Here is a 19,419-nt window from a genome sequence, read left to right as displayed (position 1 = left end):
TAATAAAGCAGGCTTTTGGTTGAAACATTTAGAAATGAATTAATATGTGTAATTATTATTTTGTAAGTATCCCTTTGTCTCAGAAAGACACAAATAATCGTCTGTATACAAAAAACGGACAACATAACTCAACAAGTTTCATAAAATTATCTAATTCATGATAAGCTACATTTACAGAGCTTCTCTGGTTACAAAGTAGAAATACAAACTTTAAACCGTAAAAATGTGTAAAACTTGTTGACAATGATATTCCTTTATTTAAGAATATTTGGATGCACCTGGTAAAAAATGTGCTCAATTACAGCAGAGAAGGAAGAGTAAAATAAAAGAACCATATAATAACCTTTCTTTTACAGTTTGTAGATTCAGTAGTAAACTTCACAAAAATGGCACGAAAAAAACTTATTTAACTTTTGATTTGAATACCTATGCAAATATTAATGTTGTTGAACTACCAGCAAGCTACTGCAAATTGTAGTTAAACTTCTTAAATGACTCCCAAACACTGTACATTGGATTAAGCCTTATGTCAGTCACCCATAACCTGTGGCAGAGTTTGTTGTTATGGGAAACAAAAAAGGAAATGTATTGGGTTTTTCTTCATTAATAAAAGAGTCATGTCGATGCATGTGTAATGGTGCACAAGGTATTCCCTTTTTGCTGACCTTTGGCTCGTAACCTTACACAGCCAGTGACATGTAATTAAAGTAATTTCCCTCCCTGTGTGTGAGTGCATGGTGGGTCAACTTTAGACCTCTTTAGCCCTCTGCTGGTGTGTTTGCATAGCTGCAGCACGAGTTGGAAGTGGGACAAACTGAGGGATGAGAAACTTGCACACAGAAGCCGGAGGCCTTTAGTGTGACAAATCTGGCATGTCTGTTGGTAACATATGGCATCATATCTTGCTGGATTCTAATGTAATGTGAACCAGTCACTATAACAAATCATCCCTGCTCTTTCACAACAAGTTTCTCAGCCAGGTTATTTTTGCTTACTGCATCCAGTTTGCCATCAGGCAGACATATTGGCCTGTCTGGTTATTTGGGTTAATCCCTTGCTATTCATACTGTGGATTAGTGCTGGCAAAATGGAGCCGTCACCTGGGTTTAATCACACTGTAGTATAGTAAGCACTTGGAAGCTGACTTGTTTGCCTTCCTTATACATTTTTGCTTCATTTCCTTATTTCTTCCATATTAAAAGCATCTAGTGAGATTTGTAATACATGAATATGAAATGCAATCAAATAAGCTTTATTTAGAATGCCTTTTTGAATCAACCTTTTTCATTTTTTCTGAAGTACAATTTTGTACTTGTACTTCTGCGGTCTAAAGCTTTTTACAAACAGCATGTCTAGTTTATTTTTTGTGCCAGGCAAATGTGTTTCAATTTTATCCCATCTTGTTATCACTCCTTTTTTACTTGACAGTAAATGGACCAACCTCAAGTGAACACTTTGGCTTTATTTTGCTCTTTTGCCCAGAGTTACATTAATAGACCTAAAAGAAAAAGTTTCAGTAAAAAAAATTAACATCACATAATTAAGACTCATCTTGCAACCTATTTATAAAAGATAAACAAATGACACAAAATGACACACACACACAAATAAAATCAAAACACAGTTTCAGTAAAATATGAATCATTTATTATTTCTCTTCTTGTATTGCTGTCTTTCAGAGCAGCAGCTCAATGCTTGGCACTTGACTTTCTAATATTATGTGTGAGGATCAACTATTACATTGGTACACAAAAACATTCACAACCAATGTTGTTATTCTAAACCCCGTTAAGGCAATTTTTACAGCATGGTCTTTCATACCGACTCTTTAAGTAAGATATGACAACAGTCAAAAATTAATATGATGATCATTAGTAAATATATTAAAGATTATCTGTGCAAATACCTCAATTTGAGATGCTTAAGACATGGATCTAACATGTATTACATCTGCTAGTTCAAGACATCAATGCATAATTAAAAAAGGAGGTGAAAAACATTTTCAGAATATTCAGTAAAATAACTATTTTAGACATCAACTATTTTCATGATTATCGTTAAACTACATTTGAAATAAAACTAATTGGTAAATAAACTGTATAGACCACACATTGATTGCATAAAATGATTTGAAATTTTGTTGGACTCACAATTAACATTTCAACACTTATAATGCATTAGATCTGCATGTATACGTGGAGCTGAAGTGCATAATAAAACACACAAAGGCATTATAAGCACATTCAGAAAACTCCCTATGCACTTAAGTTCTCTGTGAATCTGACATCATTAAGAAATTATTACTTTTCATCGGAAGCTGTTTACTTTTGCATCATGTGCTGCTTCTGGCTTAAACAGTAATGTTTTAAATATATCATAAATAATTTATGGCTGTGCTTATAATGCCTTGTGAGCAACACACTTTAAGTACAAGTACTAGTCCTTACTTTTGATCCATACAAGTAAAGGCATAGTCATGCATCTTTACAGCTTAATTCAGATGAGTTATTTTATAGATAAAGAATTTAAAAGAATAGATCATTTTCACCATTTTGGTGATTATTCAAGTACACTAACACTATCTTTAAACCTAAACATCATTGGCTAATGTCGTCATTTGTTTTGAATGGCAGATGATGTCGACACAGGCCATAGGACGGATGTATATGACAGTGATTCTACTGTGTTTGTGAGCAGAATGTACATACAGCATATCCTGCTGAACCCACTCATGAAAACATATTGTACTCCCTCAGAGATTCTGTAAGGCAGAGACACAAACCAGTTTTTTATGTAAAATTCCTACATGTGTCTGGAGGACGGCCCAGATTTGAAGCCGGTTGTTAACCAGCAAAATTTGATTTTTTTACGACAACGTTAGGGTATTCAGTGTGAATACTTTTGTAAAACCTTAGCTTCCACAACAATGGCAGGACTCTCAATGTCGGCTTTGCTCTGAACCATCCTCAGCTCCAGTTGTGCCGGACTGGGCCTTTTCCCAGGGCCAGCCATCTCTGGAATAGAGAACAGCAGATGAAAAGAAAGCACAAGGTTTTTATTGACTGGCTTACTGTTCAATCTCGTAGTCACAGAGTCTTGTCTCAGTGAATGCTTTACATACAGTGACAAGAGCAACAGTTATGACAACTTTGTATGCCTCCTTCTCCATGATATTTAGAAACCCAACAATAGCAAAAGCAAATCTTTGAGATGGCAAACGATGTGAAGTAATTTCATAAACTGTGTCTACAACACATTTTCTTTGAGAAAATGCTGGTGGCGTCTACATAGTGCACACTACTGGTTGAAATATTACTATTGATTGTGTAAATATAGTACTAACAGCAGAAGGGAGCAAATAAGTGTCCTTTAGGTTCAATATATGACTAAACATAAAGAAAAAATAAAGTCAAAACACACATAAATCCTACCGTTAGCATAGGTTATGGTCCTCTTTATGACATGGTGCATGACCGAAACAGTCTTTTCACAGGCAGCCTGTGAATAACAGAAGGAAGACAATCAAATTTGTGTCAGTTTATTAAGGAATGTAGCAACATAATTAGCCTAGATAGATTGAAAAGTCTAATGTGCCACTGACCTTCAGGTCTTTGGGGTAGTGGTGAGTCCAGGCCAGCAACAAGGCAGCAAACAGGTCTCCTGTCCCCACAAATACAGCATCCACTTTGGGAATGTCCATGCAGATTATCTGACTGGTGACGGTCCCATCTGGTTTCACTAAAGTGATCCAGAATCAGAAGTTAGAAACAGAAATACTTTATTTGTTCCCTGGGGGAAATTGGAGACACACAGGATATTGATATCATAACTGCCAGGGGGAAAAAACACTATGGAAGCCCTGAATGGCAAGATTTAAACATATATAACATAACATTTATACAGGTGGAAAACAATTTCAATACCAAAGAAAAATAGTTTTTTTACCTTGGATCATTTTACAAATGTTGTTTTTCCTTTCAACTGTTGTTGTAATGCTTATATCAGCCACAAGAGGTTGAAGTAAACCACTATCCCATAATTTTAAAAGAATACATTTTTAGCTAAAAGAAAGACTAAGGTCTAACATAACGTGCTAACACAATATATATGAACCAGGAATCACTAAAACTCATTTGGTAAGTAATATTACCTATCTTTTGGCTCCCGAGGGCCACCAGGAACTGGTCCCCACGTCTGGAGGGCAGGTCTGTGCTGGTGAGGACGACAGTCTCTGGTCCCATTTTATGAAGCAAGTCCATCACCTGGAGAGTAGGAGGGGTCCCATTTCCTCAACCATTATTGATTTAAAAAACTTAACTAAATAGTGAGAAATATAATGATACTAACCTCAACAGCATCTTCTTCTGTGATGATTTTTCTCCCGGTTAATAGTCTGTGTAAAATATTGGCAGTTGTTTTAGATGAGTATTTACCTGCATCAGATAATGATCAATTACTCATTTAATGTTTCTCCCTATAAGCCAGCTAATAAGGCTATTAGTATTATTTCCTAATTCATGTATACGGCTCGTGTATGGAGGTTTTTCTATTCATTTCTAGTATGTGGGTTTGCGTACTATACATTTAGTTTATGATGACTGGAAGTGCACTCACTCTGCTTCAAACTGGTTGGGGGTGAGGATGTCAGCCAAAGGCACCACATTGTCCCTGTAGACAGGCAGCAGGTACTCTGGAACGTACTGATACAGACAACAAAAACAATAAAACAATTACAAATATGGACAAACTTATGGTGAAAATAAAAATAAAAGAGTGCAGAGTAAAGTAACTCTCATCAACTGGATAGTTTGGACAAAGAAAACGGGAAATGATAGTAATATGCTTACCATAGCCCCCTGGTCTCCCATAACAGGATCACAAACTGTGAAAAATACAACTTTAGGTTAAACTTTGTACCTGCGTTGAGGACAACGGTTACACTTTATTAGGGCTTTAACTTCTTTACACTAAGAACAAAAAGGCTGTATGTTAAGAACTGACGCTAATTTTCCTAATGAATTAAGCCTAATTTATAATTATTTTATTGATAAATAAATCTAATGTTTAGTCAGTAGAACGTCAGAAATGAGTGAAAAGTTCAAACCGAAAGTCATGTTATCAATTTATTCATCATTCAATACAAAGGAAAGCAGCAAAAGAGAAGCTAAAATAGCATGCTTAATTGTGACGATTGATCTATGAATACAATTGTTTCTGTCCATTCAATGATCGAGTCAGCAAAGCAATATTGCTTATTTCATTTTGAACATGTAAACAAAGTAACAATGTTTACTCACCATATACCAGGCTGGGATTGGCCTTCTTTAGCTCCTGAATGATGTCAACAACCGTCATCAGGAAGGACGTGTCTCTGCTGTAACCTTGGAGATGAACGTGTGATGAAGAGAATGACCCACTGTTAGACTGTGATACTTTGCTGCTACTGTTAAGTACACTGAATATTTTTCATGCTAACCAATTTATCAATAGCAAACTAATGGTCAGATTTATTGTCGGGAACACTGTTGTTTACATATCAATAACTTAGGGGAAAACATACCTCTTCTAATAAAGGGCAAACCAAAGCTGTCATAACATGTCGTTGCTAAAGAACTATGTTGCCATGCTTCCAAAGCATAGCCTCACCTGTAAGGATGTAGTCATAGCGGTTCACCTTGTTGAGCTTAATGCCCTCATACAGCACATTTAGCTCATCCGCTGTCAGAACTTGACCTTTCCAATGGGCGTAGCCTAGGATTCAAGAAGGAGAATGGAGGTTTAAAATTACGTGACATTTGAAAGACATTGACATTTGGACAATACTTTTAAGACTTTGTGAGGATCCGTGGGGACCTATGGCACACACTAAATAAATAAAAACTTTTGTATTAGCCCTGCTGTGCCATCAAACGGTGTTCCCCCTCCTTGCTTTCGTCTTCCAACCCCCCCCCCCCCCCCCCCCCCCCCCCCCCCCCAATCCCTCTTCTAAGGTTCCTCTCCTCTGTGGTGTCCAGGGCCAAACCGTGGCCTCCACACAGACTGAATAGGATGCCTGTATCCTGGCTGCCACTTTCCCCCTTTCTTTGTCCCTCTTTCAACACTGACCTAGAATAAACCCTCGAAAGTTGTGCTGACTGCAAATGATTGGATAAAGAATGAACGCACACACAAACACACTTTGGTTTATTCTTTATACTGTTCACACAGAGGCCAAACCTGACCCTCAGCCAGCGAGAGAGAGCCCCCCCTCCGGTAAGGGTTTAACAGAAAGCTGGAGGTAAAGTCGAGGCATGTGCTTTGATGGCAAAGTGTTGAGTGATAAGAGTTAACGTTTCTGAATATTAAAGTTGTCTACATATACTAGTGTATACTTGAAATATAATTTGTCTTCATGTACTCAAAACTAAACAGTCTACTTTCACTAAAAGCAGAGGCTTTTATTGATGTAACGTGGTGGAAATGTCTCCTGCCCCTGTGGTGCTTTGGCATGTGAAGCCAAGATTATAAACCTATCCTCTCTACAGGTGTTTCTGACAGCAAGTTATAATGTAAGACATTACGTTTTTATTATATTTTGCTTAAGGGATAAGTAGTTTGACTGCCTCTGTTTACAAAATGACTATAATGAAGCACTAGTTGTATGTGGAATAATGATAGCGCTGTTGGTTATTATATTTTAACTTCCGAAAATACAACCAGCCAGAGATAAAGATCTAAAGTAAAAAATAATAATCATTAACGGAAAGGACGGAAAAGAACATAAATATTTACTTAAAACAGATGGACAGAGACCCCTCCTCTAAACCCAAACAGATAATGTTTCACTGAGTGGGACTAAAGAATGCATACAGAGCTTATCCAACGTTGCTACACAAACAGGAAAAGTCCATGAGCTTTGGACAGTGATTAACTCATTTTGCGTGTCTTTGTTTGAGTGCTGGTAGAGCACAAGATACAAATTGAATACAATTGTGGTCAAAGTCTGTACGAAGATCCTCTCAGACACAGTATGACACCACATGCATCACAACCTAATCGTTTTTGACTCAAGACTTAAAGCATCCCTTTTCTAGTTCTTCATCAGTAATAACATTAAAAAACCTCAAAGATAATTGCTTATTATTGCTATTTCAATTAAAAGATAAAAGCTGAATCCACATACTGAGTGAAACAGCATCAGTTATTTTCCCACACTAGGAAATCTAAAAGCCAACCTGTGTGATTGGAGAACTGCACAGAGTTGATAGAGTCCACTTCAAAGCCCAGCACCTGAGAAAAGAGAAATAAAACAGCTGTTAAAACAGACAACAATGACGTCTGAATGTCACTGTGCTGTGGGAACAGCATGCTGAATTACCCAGGCATTCAATACGAACTGTCTTGGTTTCTTTGGCATCCCAATGTTTTTGTTGTGATCATTGTCTTGGCATGTTTGAGGACACTTGATAATTAACATGGCTTACAATGGTTATTCATTGTGTAAGTGTTGTGAGTCTCAGACATTCTTCTCGAGGGTGAGAAATCATATTGAAAGGCAGGACTTCAATGTGCTTTTCAAAATGTCCAATTACAATGTAAAGTTATATCTGAAAGTTGAGTATAAATACCATTTATTGGTACGATGAGGTAACACGTATTACTACCATCATTTTAAACATTTTAAAACTCCACACTGTCATCTGGGACATTCAAATAAATACACAAAAACATCTCTAGACAAGCTTCAACGTAATCACTTTACACAGTCTATGGTTTGTAGCCATAGCTTATACGGCTGTACTGTTTGCTACTTGTAGCTACACACTATGTTTTGTAAGGAGCAGATAACTGCAACAATGCTCTGTATAATACTATAATTTAAGAATTGATATTACGTCACAGGACGTCAGGTCAGCCTATGTAGTTTGAAAGGACAGGAAATGTTTCGGATAATGTTTTAATGAATGCAAGACTCTTAACCCCAAAGCAGGAAGTCAAGCTCTATAAGAAATGCACTTCCTATATTATGTAATTTCCATGTTTAGGGCAGTTTTCTCTGTTTTGTTGCCAGGCTGAGACGCATGATACAGGATGATAGATCCGGTTCTTACCTGCAACGGGAATGTTGCCGACTTGTTCCCAACGTATCCCCTGACAACATGACTCTGAATGGACAGCACACGACACTCCATTACCGCAATAACACAGACTGCGTTTTAAAAAAACGTACAGAGACAACAGACGTGATGAATCCTAAAGCTGCATTAAAAATGTGCACAGGCTCTAACACGCGGACACTAAGCATGTGAGCAATAACTCCAGCATTGAAGGACAGAAGCGACGGTGCTGCTAGTGACATTTAGTTTTTCTTCAGGCAGCTACAAGGACACCTAAACGGTTGCATTCAATGGCTCCTGACGAATGTGGGAGACACTAGCATCCAACCAAAATCACGGCAAATTCAGCTTCAGTAAATTGATGATACACGATAGCTTTGCAATTTTATATTTAAACAATATTCAGAGAAGTGGTGAAAGAGGTATTTAGGTATTGTACTCAAATAACAGTAGAAATAATGCAGTGTGAAAATACTTTATATTAAAAAAACGTACCAAAGTAGAACAAATGGCAGTAAATAAACTCATCAAACTAAATGTAGTGAAGTAAAAAGCACACTATTTGCATTCATAGTACATTTAGCCTAAGTTAAAGTATAAAATAACATTAAATATAGATACTCATTTAAAGTATAAGTACATAACAATTAAACTTAAGTTAAAGCCTCATATTAGGTTTAGATAAACATTAGAATAGTATTTAGTATTTAAACATTTTTAAAACTATATTTAATCATTTGTATGTTTTATGGTCAATTAAATAATGTCTTATAAGAGCTTTAAATCATCTCAGCATGCGTGTATGAGAGCTTACAATACACAAACTAATGATTGATTAATTTATTTGTGTGATTGTGTAATGCTTATAAGGAAATTCTCCCTCTGTTAATTCATGTATAGCATTTTCAGAATATATCAAAGACATTAATTTACTGAAGAAATTCAACCAAAAAGTTGGATATAAAAACGTTTTCAATAATTGAAAAAAAAAAAAATAGATATGTTTCAATCTGCATCAATAAAAATACACAGCAGTAGAATATATAGTGACTATATGTTTGTGGCTGCAACTTTGGAAGAAGAAGAAGAACAATTAATTATTCATTAATGTGTGGAGCCAAATGTAAGATACACTGAGGGATTGTTTATTCTCTAATGGTTGACCCCTTATCTTAATCCATTTGGACAACCGTGTATGATCCAAAATCAAGTAAATATAGGTAAATATGTTGGTTACCACTAGAGAGCACAAGAGAGCTGAGAATTAATTTGTGGATCAAAAGCACAATCTCAATATTACAAGATAGGATACTTTTTATATTTATATTTTAATAACATATCACAGAGAGGTATTTAGATTATGACCGTTTTTAAAAACCTGCTGTTCTGGCTGATTGGGGTTCAGGGTGGAGGCAGCTAGTTTCAGATAAGGACAAAAAAAAAAAGATGCAGTTAAAGGATCAACTGAGCAGACCACAAAGCACAGAGGCCCTGACTGGAGAAGCACAGAGGCCAGATAGAGGAGAGGGGAGCCAGGTGGATGATCTGAACGCTGAGCTAATCATCGCTGACATACATGTAGCAGCTGCACAGAGATGACTTTTCTTGTGGATCATTGATAAGGAAGGTCTGGAGAAGCTCGACTGAAGTTGTGAAGAGCACCATTGTACTCATTTTAAACTGAAAAAATACAAAGTACAATGGCATGAATTGGGCATAGTAAGGTAAATCAATGAAGAAATATATTTTATTGGGTTGTTAAATATGTAATAATAAACCGTTTTACAAGACCATACTGTTTACAGTCATTAAGGACTCTGGTGGAAGGACCAGATAAAACAAGTGACCTGGAAAAGCAGAATACATTAAAAATCTTCAATTACAAATCTTAAATCAGACAAAATGCATTTTTACTGACATGTACAGTACTAAAGGTAAAGTTAAATTGTAACAACAAATGAGGTACACAGACATTCGATTGATTGCTTTTGCTCTCTTTCAGATGATTTATATAGAACATGAAAGGGCGCATCACAAGGAAGGTGATAAAAGCAGTAGTAGTTAACAACATGGGGCAAACTTTGAAGTTGTTGAGCACATGGTAATAACCCTTGTAAATGTCTAGTGAGCACTGAGGAAAGATTGATAGCCAGAGGGAGGAAATATCTGTGTGTTCAGTGGTGCACCTGGTTGGTATCAGTCTGCTAATGAAGTTGTTCATCCATAAAGGCATGAAGGTGCATGTCAGGCCAATGGTCGAGGAGAAAGTGTTCACATCCTTTTCAACTACACCCAAACATACTCCATTACAAGGAAAAGCCCTGCATTTAAAACTTTTAAGTATTGTGTGTAAAAAGTGTATAAAATACTTACATGCTCCCTCTGAGTATTATTGTTACAGTTTTATACAATATAACACTATATGTTGATTTTAATTGATTGAAAACAACACTGACTGAATAAAATAAATATGTTTATGATGCTGAAATGTGTGGAGCTTATATGCAGCTAGAGCTGTCAAATAATAATAGTAATGGTAATAGCAATATAGTAAAAGCAATAGCAATAGTTTCCCTCTGAATTGTATTGGAGTGGAATTATTTGAGGTAATTACATGTGAATCCTTATTAGAGTACAAATACCTTTAAAAATGCATGTGAATGAACTTGTGTTGCTGACTATCTCATGGTTTGATATATGTAATGGTTTTGTAATGATGAGCTTTATGTTAATGCCAATGTTTGTAATTTCAGGTCCAGTAAAAAAATATATACCCACAATTGATAAATACATCACTTTTTATTTTTCATTTAATAATGCCAGGATATATAAAGGGAGGTCAACACACTTAGGGGCGATGGTTGTTCCAGTTGGCATTTCCCTGCCTTCAGCCTTCTTAAATATCCCTCCGCCGAGCGCAGCCTGAACGCATCCACACAGAGGGGAACTAGTCCCGCCTCTGATGCTAACGTCTGGCCGGGGAGGAGCCAGGTAGCCGCTACACTGACACGTAAGAATCCAGCGTAAAATGTAAGGAAGAAGTTACATCTTTTTCTCAAGTTGAATGTCGATACAGCTGCTTAGACTCTGACTTGATGTACAGTTGACCCGTCCCGGACCAGAGGCCTGCTCGGACGCTTTTTGAAGCGACGCGGGGCTGCCAAACACAGCAGCCGACACACAAGATGAGATTCTCGGCGTTTGTTTCTGTGCTGCGGTCGGTCGGCCCGGTGGTAATCGGTATTTCTTTAGGGTTTACGTTGAGTTTATTAAGTGTAAACTGGACAGACGAAGCGTGTTACCTAGACGGTAAGGAGGGCGAGGGTGTGACTGTGGGTCAGGATGGACTGCTCAAAGGAGCCCGAAAGCCCAACTCTATTTCCACTGGCAACGATGTGGAGTCCGACGAGGATTTTGAACCGCGAATAGTGCCATATAAACAAGTCCAGCAGAGCGCCCCAAAGAAAGTTTTCAGGTAAGCTTTTTATGGCCGTTCACTGAAGCTGGTCAACAGTCTGTAACTAGTCTCAGAGTGTATGGCTTATACTTGGTTTGAATACAGGCCACATTATGACTACCAGAGGCCATAGCTCATCTTTAGTAATGCATGAATGATAATAATGGTGTTCACCTGCTGCCAGATGTACAAGTGCCACTCAATATCATGTTGGTATGAGATTTTAAACTAACAACATGTTGCATTACACTTACAATACAAAACCAAATGGCAGGTATAACTTGGTTAAATTATTCATTATTTTTTCCTCACACTGATCATTGGTCTTGCTGAAATTGCCACAGAAAGTCTGACCAACTGTAAGCCACAACTTCTTCTGCTGGTCTCTACCTTTGTATTTACAGTCTATGGTTGCTTACATTTTCTGCCAGAGCTAATATTAACTACAGTTCCATGACTCCATGCTGAATGATTTCTTCTCACATATTCTTGGTAAACAGGCAGGATTTCCAAGATTTCCAGGATAGAGACTTTGTTTTAATGTTAGCCCTCACACCCAAAGTGGTTGCATTGCATTACATTCTGAGAAAGAGACTTTTCCCTGAGGTGTTCTGAGGTTAGAACTTAAAGAACAGGTTAAGGCAACCAGTGCCATTTAGTGGTTTGGAATATAATGGTAGGTATGCAGCTAGAGATCATTTTTTTTAATTATCAAAAAATACTGTTTGATTTCCCCGGTTATGACAAATTGATAATTGAATATCAAAACAAAAATCCAGAGACTAAATATCTTGTTTTGTCTGACCAACATTTCAAATCTCTAAAATCTCAAACCTATTTCATTAACTTTTATACATGTTTAAGAAAGGTATCACATTTTTACATACGAGATGTTAGTAGCATAAAATGTTTGATTTTTTCTTTCTTTGGAGAATAGTTTCTGATTCCTCTGCTAATCAAATATTCTACAAATTGCCTTGGTGTGGTTCTTATTAAGAGGCGTAATAGATCCAATGCACAGTATAATAGAGGCATGGGTAGGGTGTGCCATGGTTGCAAAGATCAATCAAAATTCAAGTCCTTGCACGTTTACTTTTCCAGAGAGTTTGTGTTTTTCCTTGGTAGTGTGTAATAAATCCCCAAATTGCCATGGCATCATCAAACCCACAGATTTGATTAAATATGTTGGTGTCGAAATAATCATTAGTAGTACTTTTGTGTGACAGGCAGTTTATTTTGTATTCAGCGTTGGTGAAAATGTGTTGTCTAGTTTTTGATTCAACATTTATTCATTAACTGTTTGCTGTGTTTTTCAGGGCTAAATACATAAGCACAGAGTTGGGGACGCGAGAGCGTCTGTTTGTCGGGGTCCTGACATCCAAGAACACCCTAAACACTCTGGGTGTAGCTGTCAATCGCACCATCAGCCATCACCTGGACTCTGTGATCTTCTTCACAGGCATGCGCAACCGCAAAGTCCCTCATGGCATGTTCGTGGTCTCTCACGGAGACGAGAGGCTGATATGGAACATGTATCAGAACATCAAACACATCTTAGACCATTACATCAATGAATTTGACTGGTTCTACTTCGTCCAGGATGACGCCTACACGGAAGCTGACAGGATCAAAACCCTGGTGGATCACCTGAGCATGGATCGAGAGCTCTACATGGGCAAACCTGAGGAGTTCATAGGAGGAGAAATGGAAGGGAAGTACTGCTACGGAGGGTACGGGTACATCCTGTCACGTACCTTGCTCCTCCGACTCCAGCCCTACCTGGAAAACTGCAGGAACGACATCCTGAGCGCAAGGCCTGACGAGTGGCTCGGGAGATGCATCATTGATTACACACACACCAACTGCGTCAATGAATTTCAGGTAGGAGTGTATTTTCAATTTTCTATCAATAACACATTTTCTTTATCCATAACATTTTTAATGGTTGCTGTTAAAAGGGAACAGAATGAGGCAGTTCAAATGAATGAAGAGCAACAGAGGAAAATAATGCCACACAGTTTTTAGAGCGTTTAGGGCTCCTTCTCGACAGAATAACCAAACTGTCATTGCCGGAATCAAGCTTTGCCTCAAGGACAACACTTAAACCTGACAGACAGCTATATAAAAGTGTAATTACCATTGTAGCACAAAGGTGGTATTTATATTACAGAGTAGATTGCTAATACCCTTTAGCCTTTCTCCCCCCCCCCCCACACAGCTCCAAGGTGGAATAGTTAAACAGGCAACAGAGCGCAGCTGATTTCAGCCTTGCTTAGGTTCAATGGTGTGAAAATCCCCTGTGGGTCAACATGCTCTGCTCCTGTAATGTCATTAGCATTAAGGTCAAGCAAGGTCTGTTTGCCCCAGTGCCCTCTCGGGTGATTGTTTGTTGCATTCAGTTTGCATCATCCATGTTTATTTGTGGACAACATATTCAAATATATTGTCAGAATGTTATCAAAGGAAATGCAACCTTATTATTTATACACCAGTATTTTGCTTCCATGTCTTCCTCCTTGGCCTTGCCACGGTGCAGGATACCATCTTGTTACACAGTTGAGTGTGAGTTGCATTGCTAACTAAAATGCCTGGAGCCAGACGAGCTCCAGCTCCCCCTGAACAAGGGAGGGGGAGCTGGGGGAAAGTTAAAAGGCCTGGTGCGGTTGAAGAAATCAGCTTGAACACAGAGCCAGACATCAATTTTCTGTTAAGAGACAACATTGATGACAATTAGGCACGGATAATGCTTCACTAAGCGTACCACTACAGGCTGTTGGCAAACATTTGCAACAGAGTGGCCTCACTGCTCAGCTAAGCAGCATCTCCATTCTTTGTTCTTTTAATAGCTTGATCAGATTGGATTCACTTTTTTAATCACTCAAGCTCCTTAGGATGCTACTCTGTTTTCAGCTTAAGTGACTGTGTCTTAAGTGGGATTCCGGTCATTTATGTTATTAGGTTTCAACCTTTTAGATTCTTTGCTCTTGCAGTTAAACCTGATGCTGCTGTGATAATAAACACTGGAGAGCTTAATTAAGATAAAGGATCTCTTGAATCCCATAATCCCAGAACAAATTAGATTCCTGAAATGTTCAAAACTTTGACAATAGAAAGCTGTTGTATAACAAAAGAATGTTGGATTTTTGCTGAATGAATCCCTGTCTTGCCTTCACTATGCAATTATGGTTGAAACCAGATTGTTTGCAGTGAAGATGAGCCCAAGAAGCTGCCTAGATAGCGTGTAATGTTTGTTTGAATAGCAGCACAGCATAAAACTTATGCTTGGAGAAACGTTAGACATGTTTCTGTCATTCAGGATTTAATATGCCTCATGTAAAGACGTCTCTTGTTTCTTCTCAGGGGCTTCAGTACCACCATTATGAGTTGGGAAAAAACTCAGATCCGAGTAAAGAAGAAAGTGAACAGTTCAAGAAAGCTCTGACTGTCCATCCAGTGGCTGACCCTGAACAGATGTACAGGCTGCACCGATACTTCACTGAGATTGAACTCCAGAAGACCTACGATGAGATTGCTAAGCTGCAGGTAAGCTGCTTTTCAAGTGCCACAAATCACCTATGGTTCAGTCAAAAATAAAAACCAGGCTTTTCTTTGCTTGCCTCTGGCAGGTCAGCTAGATCTTAAACACATCTTTTGTTTCCACAGGCAGAAATAAAGAACGTGAGTGTGGTTGCTTTTGATGGCAACAGGAGTTCCCAGTGGCCTGTGGGGATCAATCCACCGTTTGAACCAAAATCTCGGTTTGAAGTCCTGAAGTGGGAATACTTTACAGAGGAAGAGATTTATTCATGCGTCGATGGCTCTCCAAAGTGTGAACTGCAGGGTATTGACCGCATGGATGTGGCCGATGTCATTGATGTAGCTTTGCTAGAGCTGAACAAGAAGTATAAGCCTGTCCTTCACCTGAAGAAGCAGCAGCTGATTAACGGGTATAGACGCTTCGACCCCGTCAGGGGCATGGAGTACACCTTGGACCTTCAGCTGGAGGTGGTGAACCAGAAAGGTCACAGCCGTTCTATCACTAAGCGAGTTCATCTGGTGCGACCTTTGAGTCGGACTGAGATCATCCCCATGCCCTACGTCACTGAAGCTACCAGGATTCACATCATTATACCTCTTACTCTGCAGGACCGGAGCTCTGTGGATCATTTCCTGGGAGTCTATGCTTCAAATGCTTTTGAGACCAGTGAAAATGCCATTCTCACATTTTTATTTATTTATGACCCAGTAGAGGCACAGCAAGTCAACCAGAATGATATATTCGCCAGTGTGAAGGCTCAGATAAACACTTATGAACGTAAATACCCTGCAGTTAAAATCCCATGGATAAGTGTCAAGACAGAAACTCCATCCCAGATCAAATTCATGGACATCATCTCAAAGAAGCACCCAGTTGACTCGCTGTTCTTCCTGGCTAACATTAAAACAAATGTCAATTCAGAATTTCTGAACCGTTGCCGCATGAACTCCATAAACAACTGGCAGGTGTTCTTCCCTGTCCATTTCCAGGACTTCAACCCTGACGTGGCTTATCACAACCAGCCACATCCGGCTACAGTTGATCTGGTCAAGGACGCAGGCCATTTTGACCGCAGGTCATTTGAAGAAGCGTGTTTTTACAACTCGGACTACATGGCAACTCGAACGCGAATGGTGGCAGACGTCCAAGAGAATGAGGAGATTCTAGATACCCTGGACATCTTTGACATGTTCTTAAACTATTCGGCCCTGCACGTGTTCAGGGCAGTGGAGCCAGCATTGCACCAGCCGTACAGCTACCAAGCCTGCAACCCACGGCTCAGTGAAGACATCTATCACAGATGTGTTCAGAGCAACCTGGAAGGTCTCGGTTCGCGCTCCCAGCTTGCCATGCTACTGTTTGAGCAAGAACAAGGAAACAGCACTTGAAACCAGAATTAAACTTCCATTATATTGAGGTTACAAACTGTGTTTGTTGCTCTAAAACCTTATGATACAAGCTAGCACAACTAAAGTCTGGAGAACTGAGGTGACATATGTGATGCTGCCTGACATTCTCTAGCATTCTTTAGTTTGAGGTTGTAGCTAGCTTGGAAAAATGAATGCAGTACATTCCTAATGAAAACTTTCCTAAATGTTTACAATGCATATGAGTTGCTAGAACCAAATGTTTTTGCTACTGTGACGATTCTAAAAAGCTGCAATTTACAAGTTTTGATCACTTGTTGGGAGAAACTGCCAGCAGCAGAGCCTTGACGCAGTGCTGGTTCATCCAGCTGTTATGTCTTTGGTGTCCAGGGGACATAGGTGACCCAATGGTGTCGTCTCTCGTGTTCAGTTCAGATATTCAGTGGGATCAGAAGAATTAGCTGCAATACTTTCACATTTTAGAATGTCATTTGATTTTAAAGGCACAATGAGTAGGATTGTATTTGTATGTGTATAGAATGGTGTCTGTTTCAGCAGCTCTGCCTGTATTTTCTATTTTCTGTTCATTTTGCTGTGTTGGGGGCTTTTGTGTGCACCAACATTTATAAAACGCAGCAACCAGGTGCCAGATTGTAAGCACAGATCAAAGAAAAAGCCAAAAGAATGGTGGACACAGTGCCAAAAAAATGCAAATATAGTGTGGTGAAACACCATGCGGACAATGCTTGTACCAAAAACGTGACCCTGAGGTTTTGCTTTTACACGCTGGCGAGCACAGTAAACCTCATTGATACGGTGAGGAGGGGCTGACTGTGAATGTTGAAAAATCCTACTCATTGTCCATTTTTATTGTTAATTTCAAAGATATTGTAAGATGGGGCTTTAAGGTGAAGCTCTAAAAGATAATCGGTATATTGCACCACAGGTTGTGTGCTCATTCACATTGAAGCATTGAGCTTTTGACACGTTCTGATTTACAAAGGCAAATCTTTGTATATGTGCCTTGACACTGACTGTTGGGTGGGAGATAGTATCTTCCACTGTGGATAAAGCCTGTTACACAGCTGAGAGGAATGAATGGAGAGTCAGTTAACTTTTTTTTTTTTTAAAGGTGACAGGTTTTAAATGTGCCTCAAAGCAGGGGAGGGGTTGATCTTCTGTTGGTCTTCAGAGGTTATAGGTGAAGACTAGTGTATTCCAGTAGGCCAGCAGTGTGTATTTAAGCTTTTGATGTTGTAAGAAAATGTACATTCAAGAGGCAAAGGGCAATCATGAATAATGGGGGGAAATAAATCACCTAGGTAAACGTCTGAAGTGATGGCCCATGCGAGTCCTCGTTAAAGCTGTACTTTAAAACTGAATATTTTTAAATCAAAAAACAATTTTTCCACATCAAGTTTAGCAGATAGTTTTTTTTATACTCTAAAAAAGATGTCTAAATGTTCTAAAGTATTTTTTATAAATTATTGAATGATGTCATTGTCCTCCATTTCCTGGGCTCGGTTTTAGAAACGGCAGCTTTCTCCCAGTCTCAGTGCAGTCCAATGGGAGGCCTTTTCTACATTACTGAGTGGAGGTTGTGGATGTATCGGTACTGGACACCAGAAAGTTATTAGTATATTATAATGTGCAATATTACAGATAACACAACTGGCTATATGTCCGATGGAGGGGGTCTTTTAATTCAAAGACAATTGCTGCAAATACTGCAGTGTGTTTATCACAATACTGTTCATGACATTGCATAAAGCATCTGGTGCTTTCTGTTCAATGTTAAGTAAATACACTGTATTTTCTTTTGAAAAGACCTTTAATGTATTTTGCTGACACTAGACACTTTTCATCATCAAATTTGCTTTGAAATACATTAAGGCAAGTCCATTTTATTTAACTTTAATCGGATTCAAAGTATTTATTGGAAACACTACATCTGCAGTGGTGATCCTCAACAGTGTTTGCTGTATTTTCTGCCATGTGAACAAAGACCGCGGAGGTCATTTTTATAACGCATCTCTTTCTTTAGAGAGCAGAAGAGTATGACACTAATAATGTGCAGAAATGGAAACTGAATCTTCCAAAAAACCACTGTGAAAGACGGAGGGCTCGGATTACAATATGAAGTTATTGTGGTGATCTGGGTCGTCTCTGCCTTCTGTAAACGTGAGAAGCTTAAAATCAAGCGAGCGTGGCAGATTAATCACCCCGTGTTGTTAACACCGCCGCCATCGCTGAGCGAAGACTTAAGTGTTTTGTCCATAACTTATTTATCTGCCATTTCTCTATGACTTATGCAGATTCTGAATACTTCCGCACTAACAGAGGCTTCCACAGCATTCTCTGTACATTTATAAATATTTTATAGATTCTATTTTTAAGCTTATTGTAGCTTTATGTACACTGCAAATGATACTTTTATTATATTTGGTGACAAATTAAACATACTGTATTTTGAGCATTGAAAATCATGACATTTGACCATGAAAATAATTTAAAATGTATGTTTTCCCACTTCAATCATGTAATTCATTCAAAGAAGCAGGCAAATACCTTTTTTATTTACATTATTTTATGGATATGGGTACTAGTATAACCAAAGCGATACATTTTAATGAATGCTCATCACATTTAATTGTGTGCTGTAATTCCCAAATGAACTGTGAATTATTGTAATTTTTAAATAAAGAGTATTTGTATATAACATTTCTTCTTTGTTGTTTTATTTTAAGATAAGATTTATTTTGCATTAAAGCTACAGAATCCTGTTTGTCCTTTAGGTGTCAGCAGAAGAGCGCGTAACTGTCGGCAGGTGAAAGACCAGGACAGGCAGCTGAGGTGAGCAGTGTTACTGAACAACATGTAGAAATAATTCTTCTAATACCCACTGGTAATAATGCCATCTCCTCCATGTTCCCAGCGTGCGCTCAGTGGCCTGCAGTTAAC

The 19,419-nt window shown here is 38.4% G+C and overlaps 2 protein-coding genes across 2 annotated transcripts; one reads left to right on the top strand and one right to left on the bottom strand.

Moving 5' to 3' along the window:
- Positions 1–1,624: 1,624 nt before the first annotated feature.
- On the bottom strand, positions 1,625–8,355 carry LOC117485956 (pyridoxal kinase-like). The gene is made up of 11 exons (XM_034134665.1): positions 8,091–8,355; positions 7,215–7,269; positions 5,647–5,751; positions 5,298–5,381; positions 4,848–4,882; positions 4,615–4,700; positions 4,348–4,393; positions 4,151–4,262; positions 3,602–3,738; positions 3,432–3,498; positions 1,625–3,014 (listed from the first exon to the last, which is right to left on the bottom strand). Exons 1-11 carry the CDS (start codon positions 8,169–8,171, stop codon positions 2,887–2,889), a joined length of 936 nt encoding a protein of 311 aa, XP_033990556.1. The 5' UTR covers positions 8,172–8,355; the 3' UTR covers positions 1,625–2,886.
- A 2,725-nt stretch (positions 8,356–11,080) lies between these two features.
- On the top strand, positions 11,081–19,163 carry chpfa (chondroitin polymerizing factor a). Its single transcript, XM_034134587.1, has 4 exons — positions 11,081–11,571; positions 12,870–13,434; positions 14,914–15,096; positions 15,217–19,163. The coding sequence occupies exons 1-4, from the start codon at positions 11,282–11,284 to the stop codon at positions 16,477–16,479; spliced, it is 2,301 nt and encodes a 766-aa protein (XP_033990478.1). The 5' UTR covers positions 11,081–11,281; the 3' UTR covers positions 16,480–19,163.
- The last annotated feature ends 256 nt before the right edge of the window (positions 19,164–19,419 follow it).

This window comes from Trematomus bernacchii, unplaced genomic scaffold (assembly GCF_902827165.1).
Source record: "Trematomus bernacchii unplaced genomic scaffold, fTreBer1.1, whole genome shotgun sequence".
Lineage (NCBI taxonomy): Eukaryota > Metazoa > Chordata > Actinopteri > Perciformes > Nototheniidae > Trematomus > Trematomus bernacchii.
This window is presented reverse-complemented; position numbering and strand designations above follow the sequence as displayed.

Bases quoted from the DNA above. Each gene is read 5' to 3' on its own strand.
- chpfa (XM_034134587.1), top strand. From the start codon at position 11,282: ATGAGATTCTCGGCGTTTGTTTCTGTGCTGCGGTCGGTCGGCCCGGTG. The intron at 13,435-14,913 runs GTAGGAGTGTAT...GTTTCTTCTCAG, and splicing joins ACTGCGTCAATGAATTTCAG to GGGCTTCAGTACCACCATTA. The intron at 15,097-15,216 runs GTAAGCTGCTTT...TTGTTTCCACAG, and splicing joins ATGAGATTGCTAAGCTGCAG to GCAGAAATAAAGAACGTGAG.
- LOC117485956 (XM_034134665.1), bottom strand. From the start codon at position 8,171: ATGGAGTGTCGTGTGCTGTCCATTCAGAGTCATGTTGTCAGGGGATAC. The intron at 5,382-5,646 runs GTGAGGCTATGC...TTCATCTCCAAG, and splicing joins CTATGACTACATCCTTACAG to GTTACAGCAGAGACACGTCC. The intron at 3,015-3,431 runs GTAGGATTTATG...TCTCTATTCCAG, and splicing joins GACCATAACCTATGCTAACG to AGATGGCTGGCCCTGGGAAA.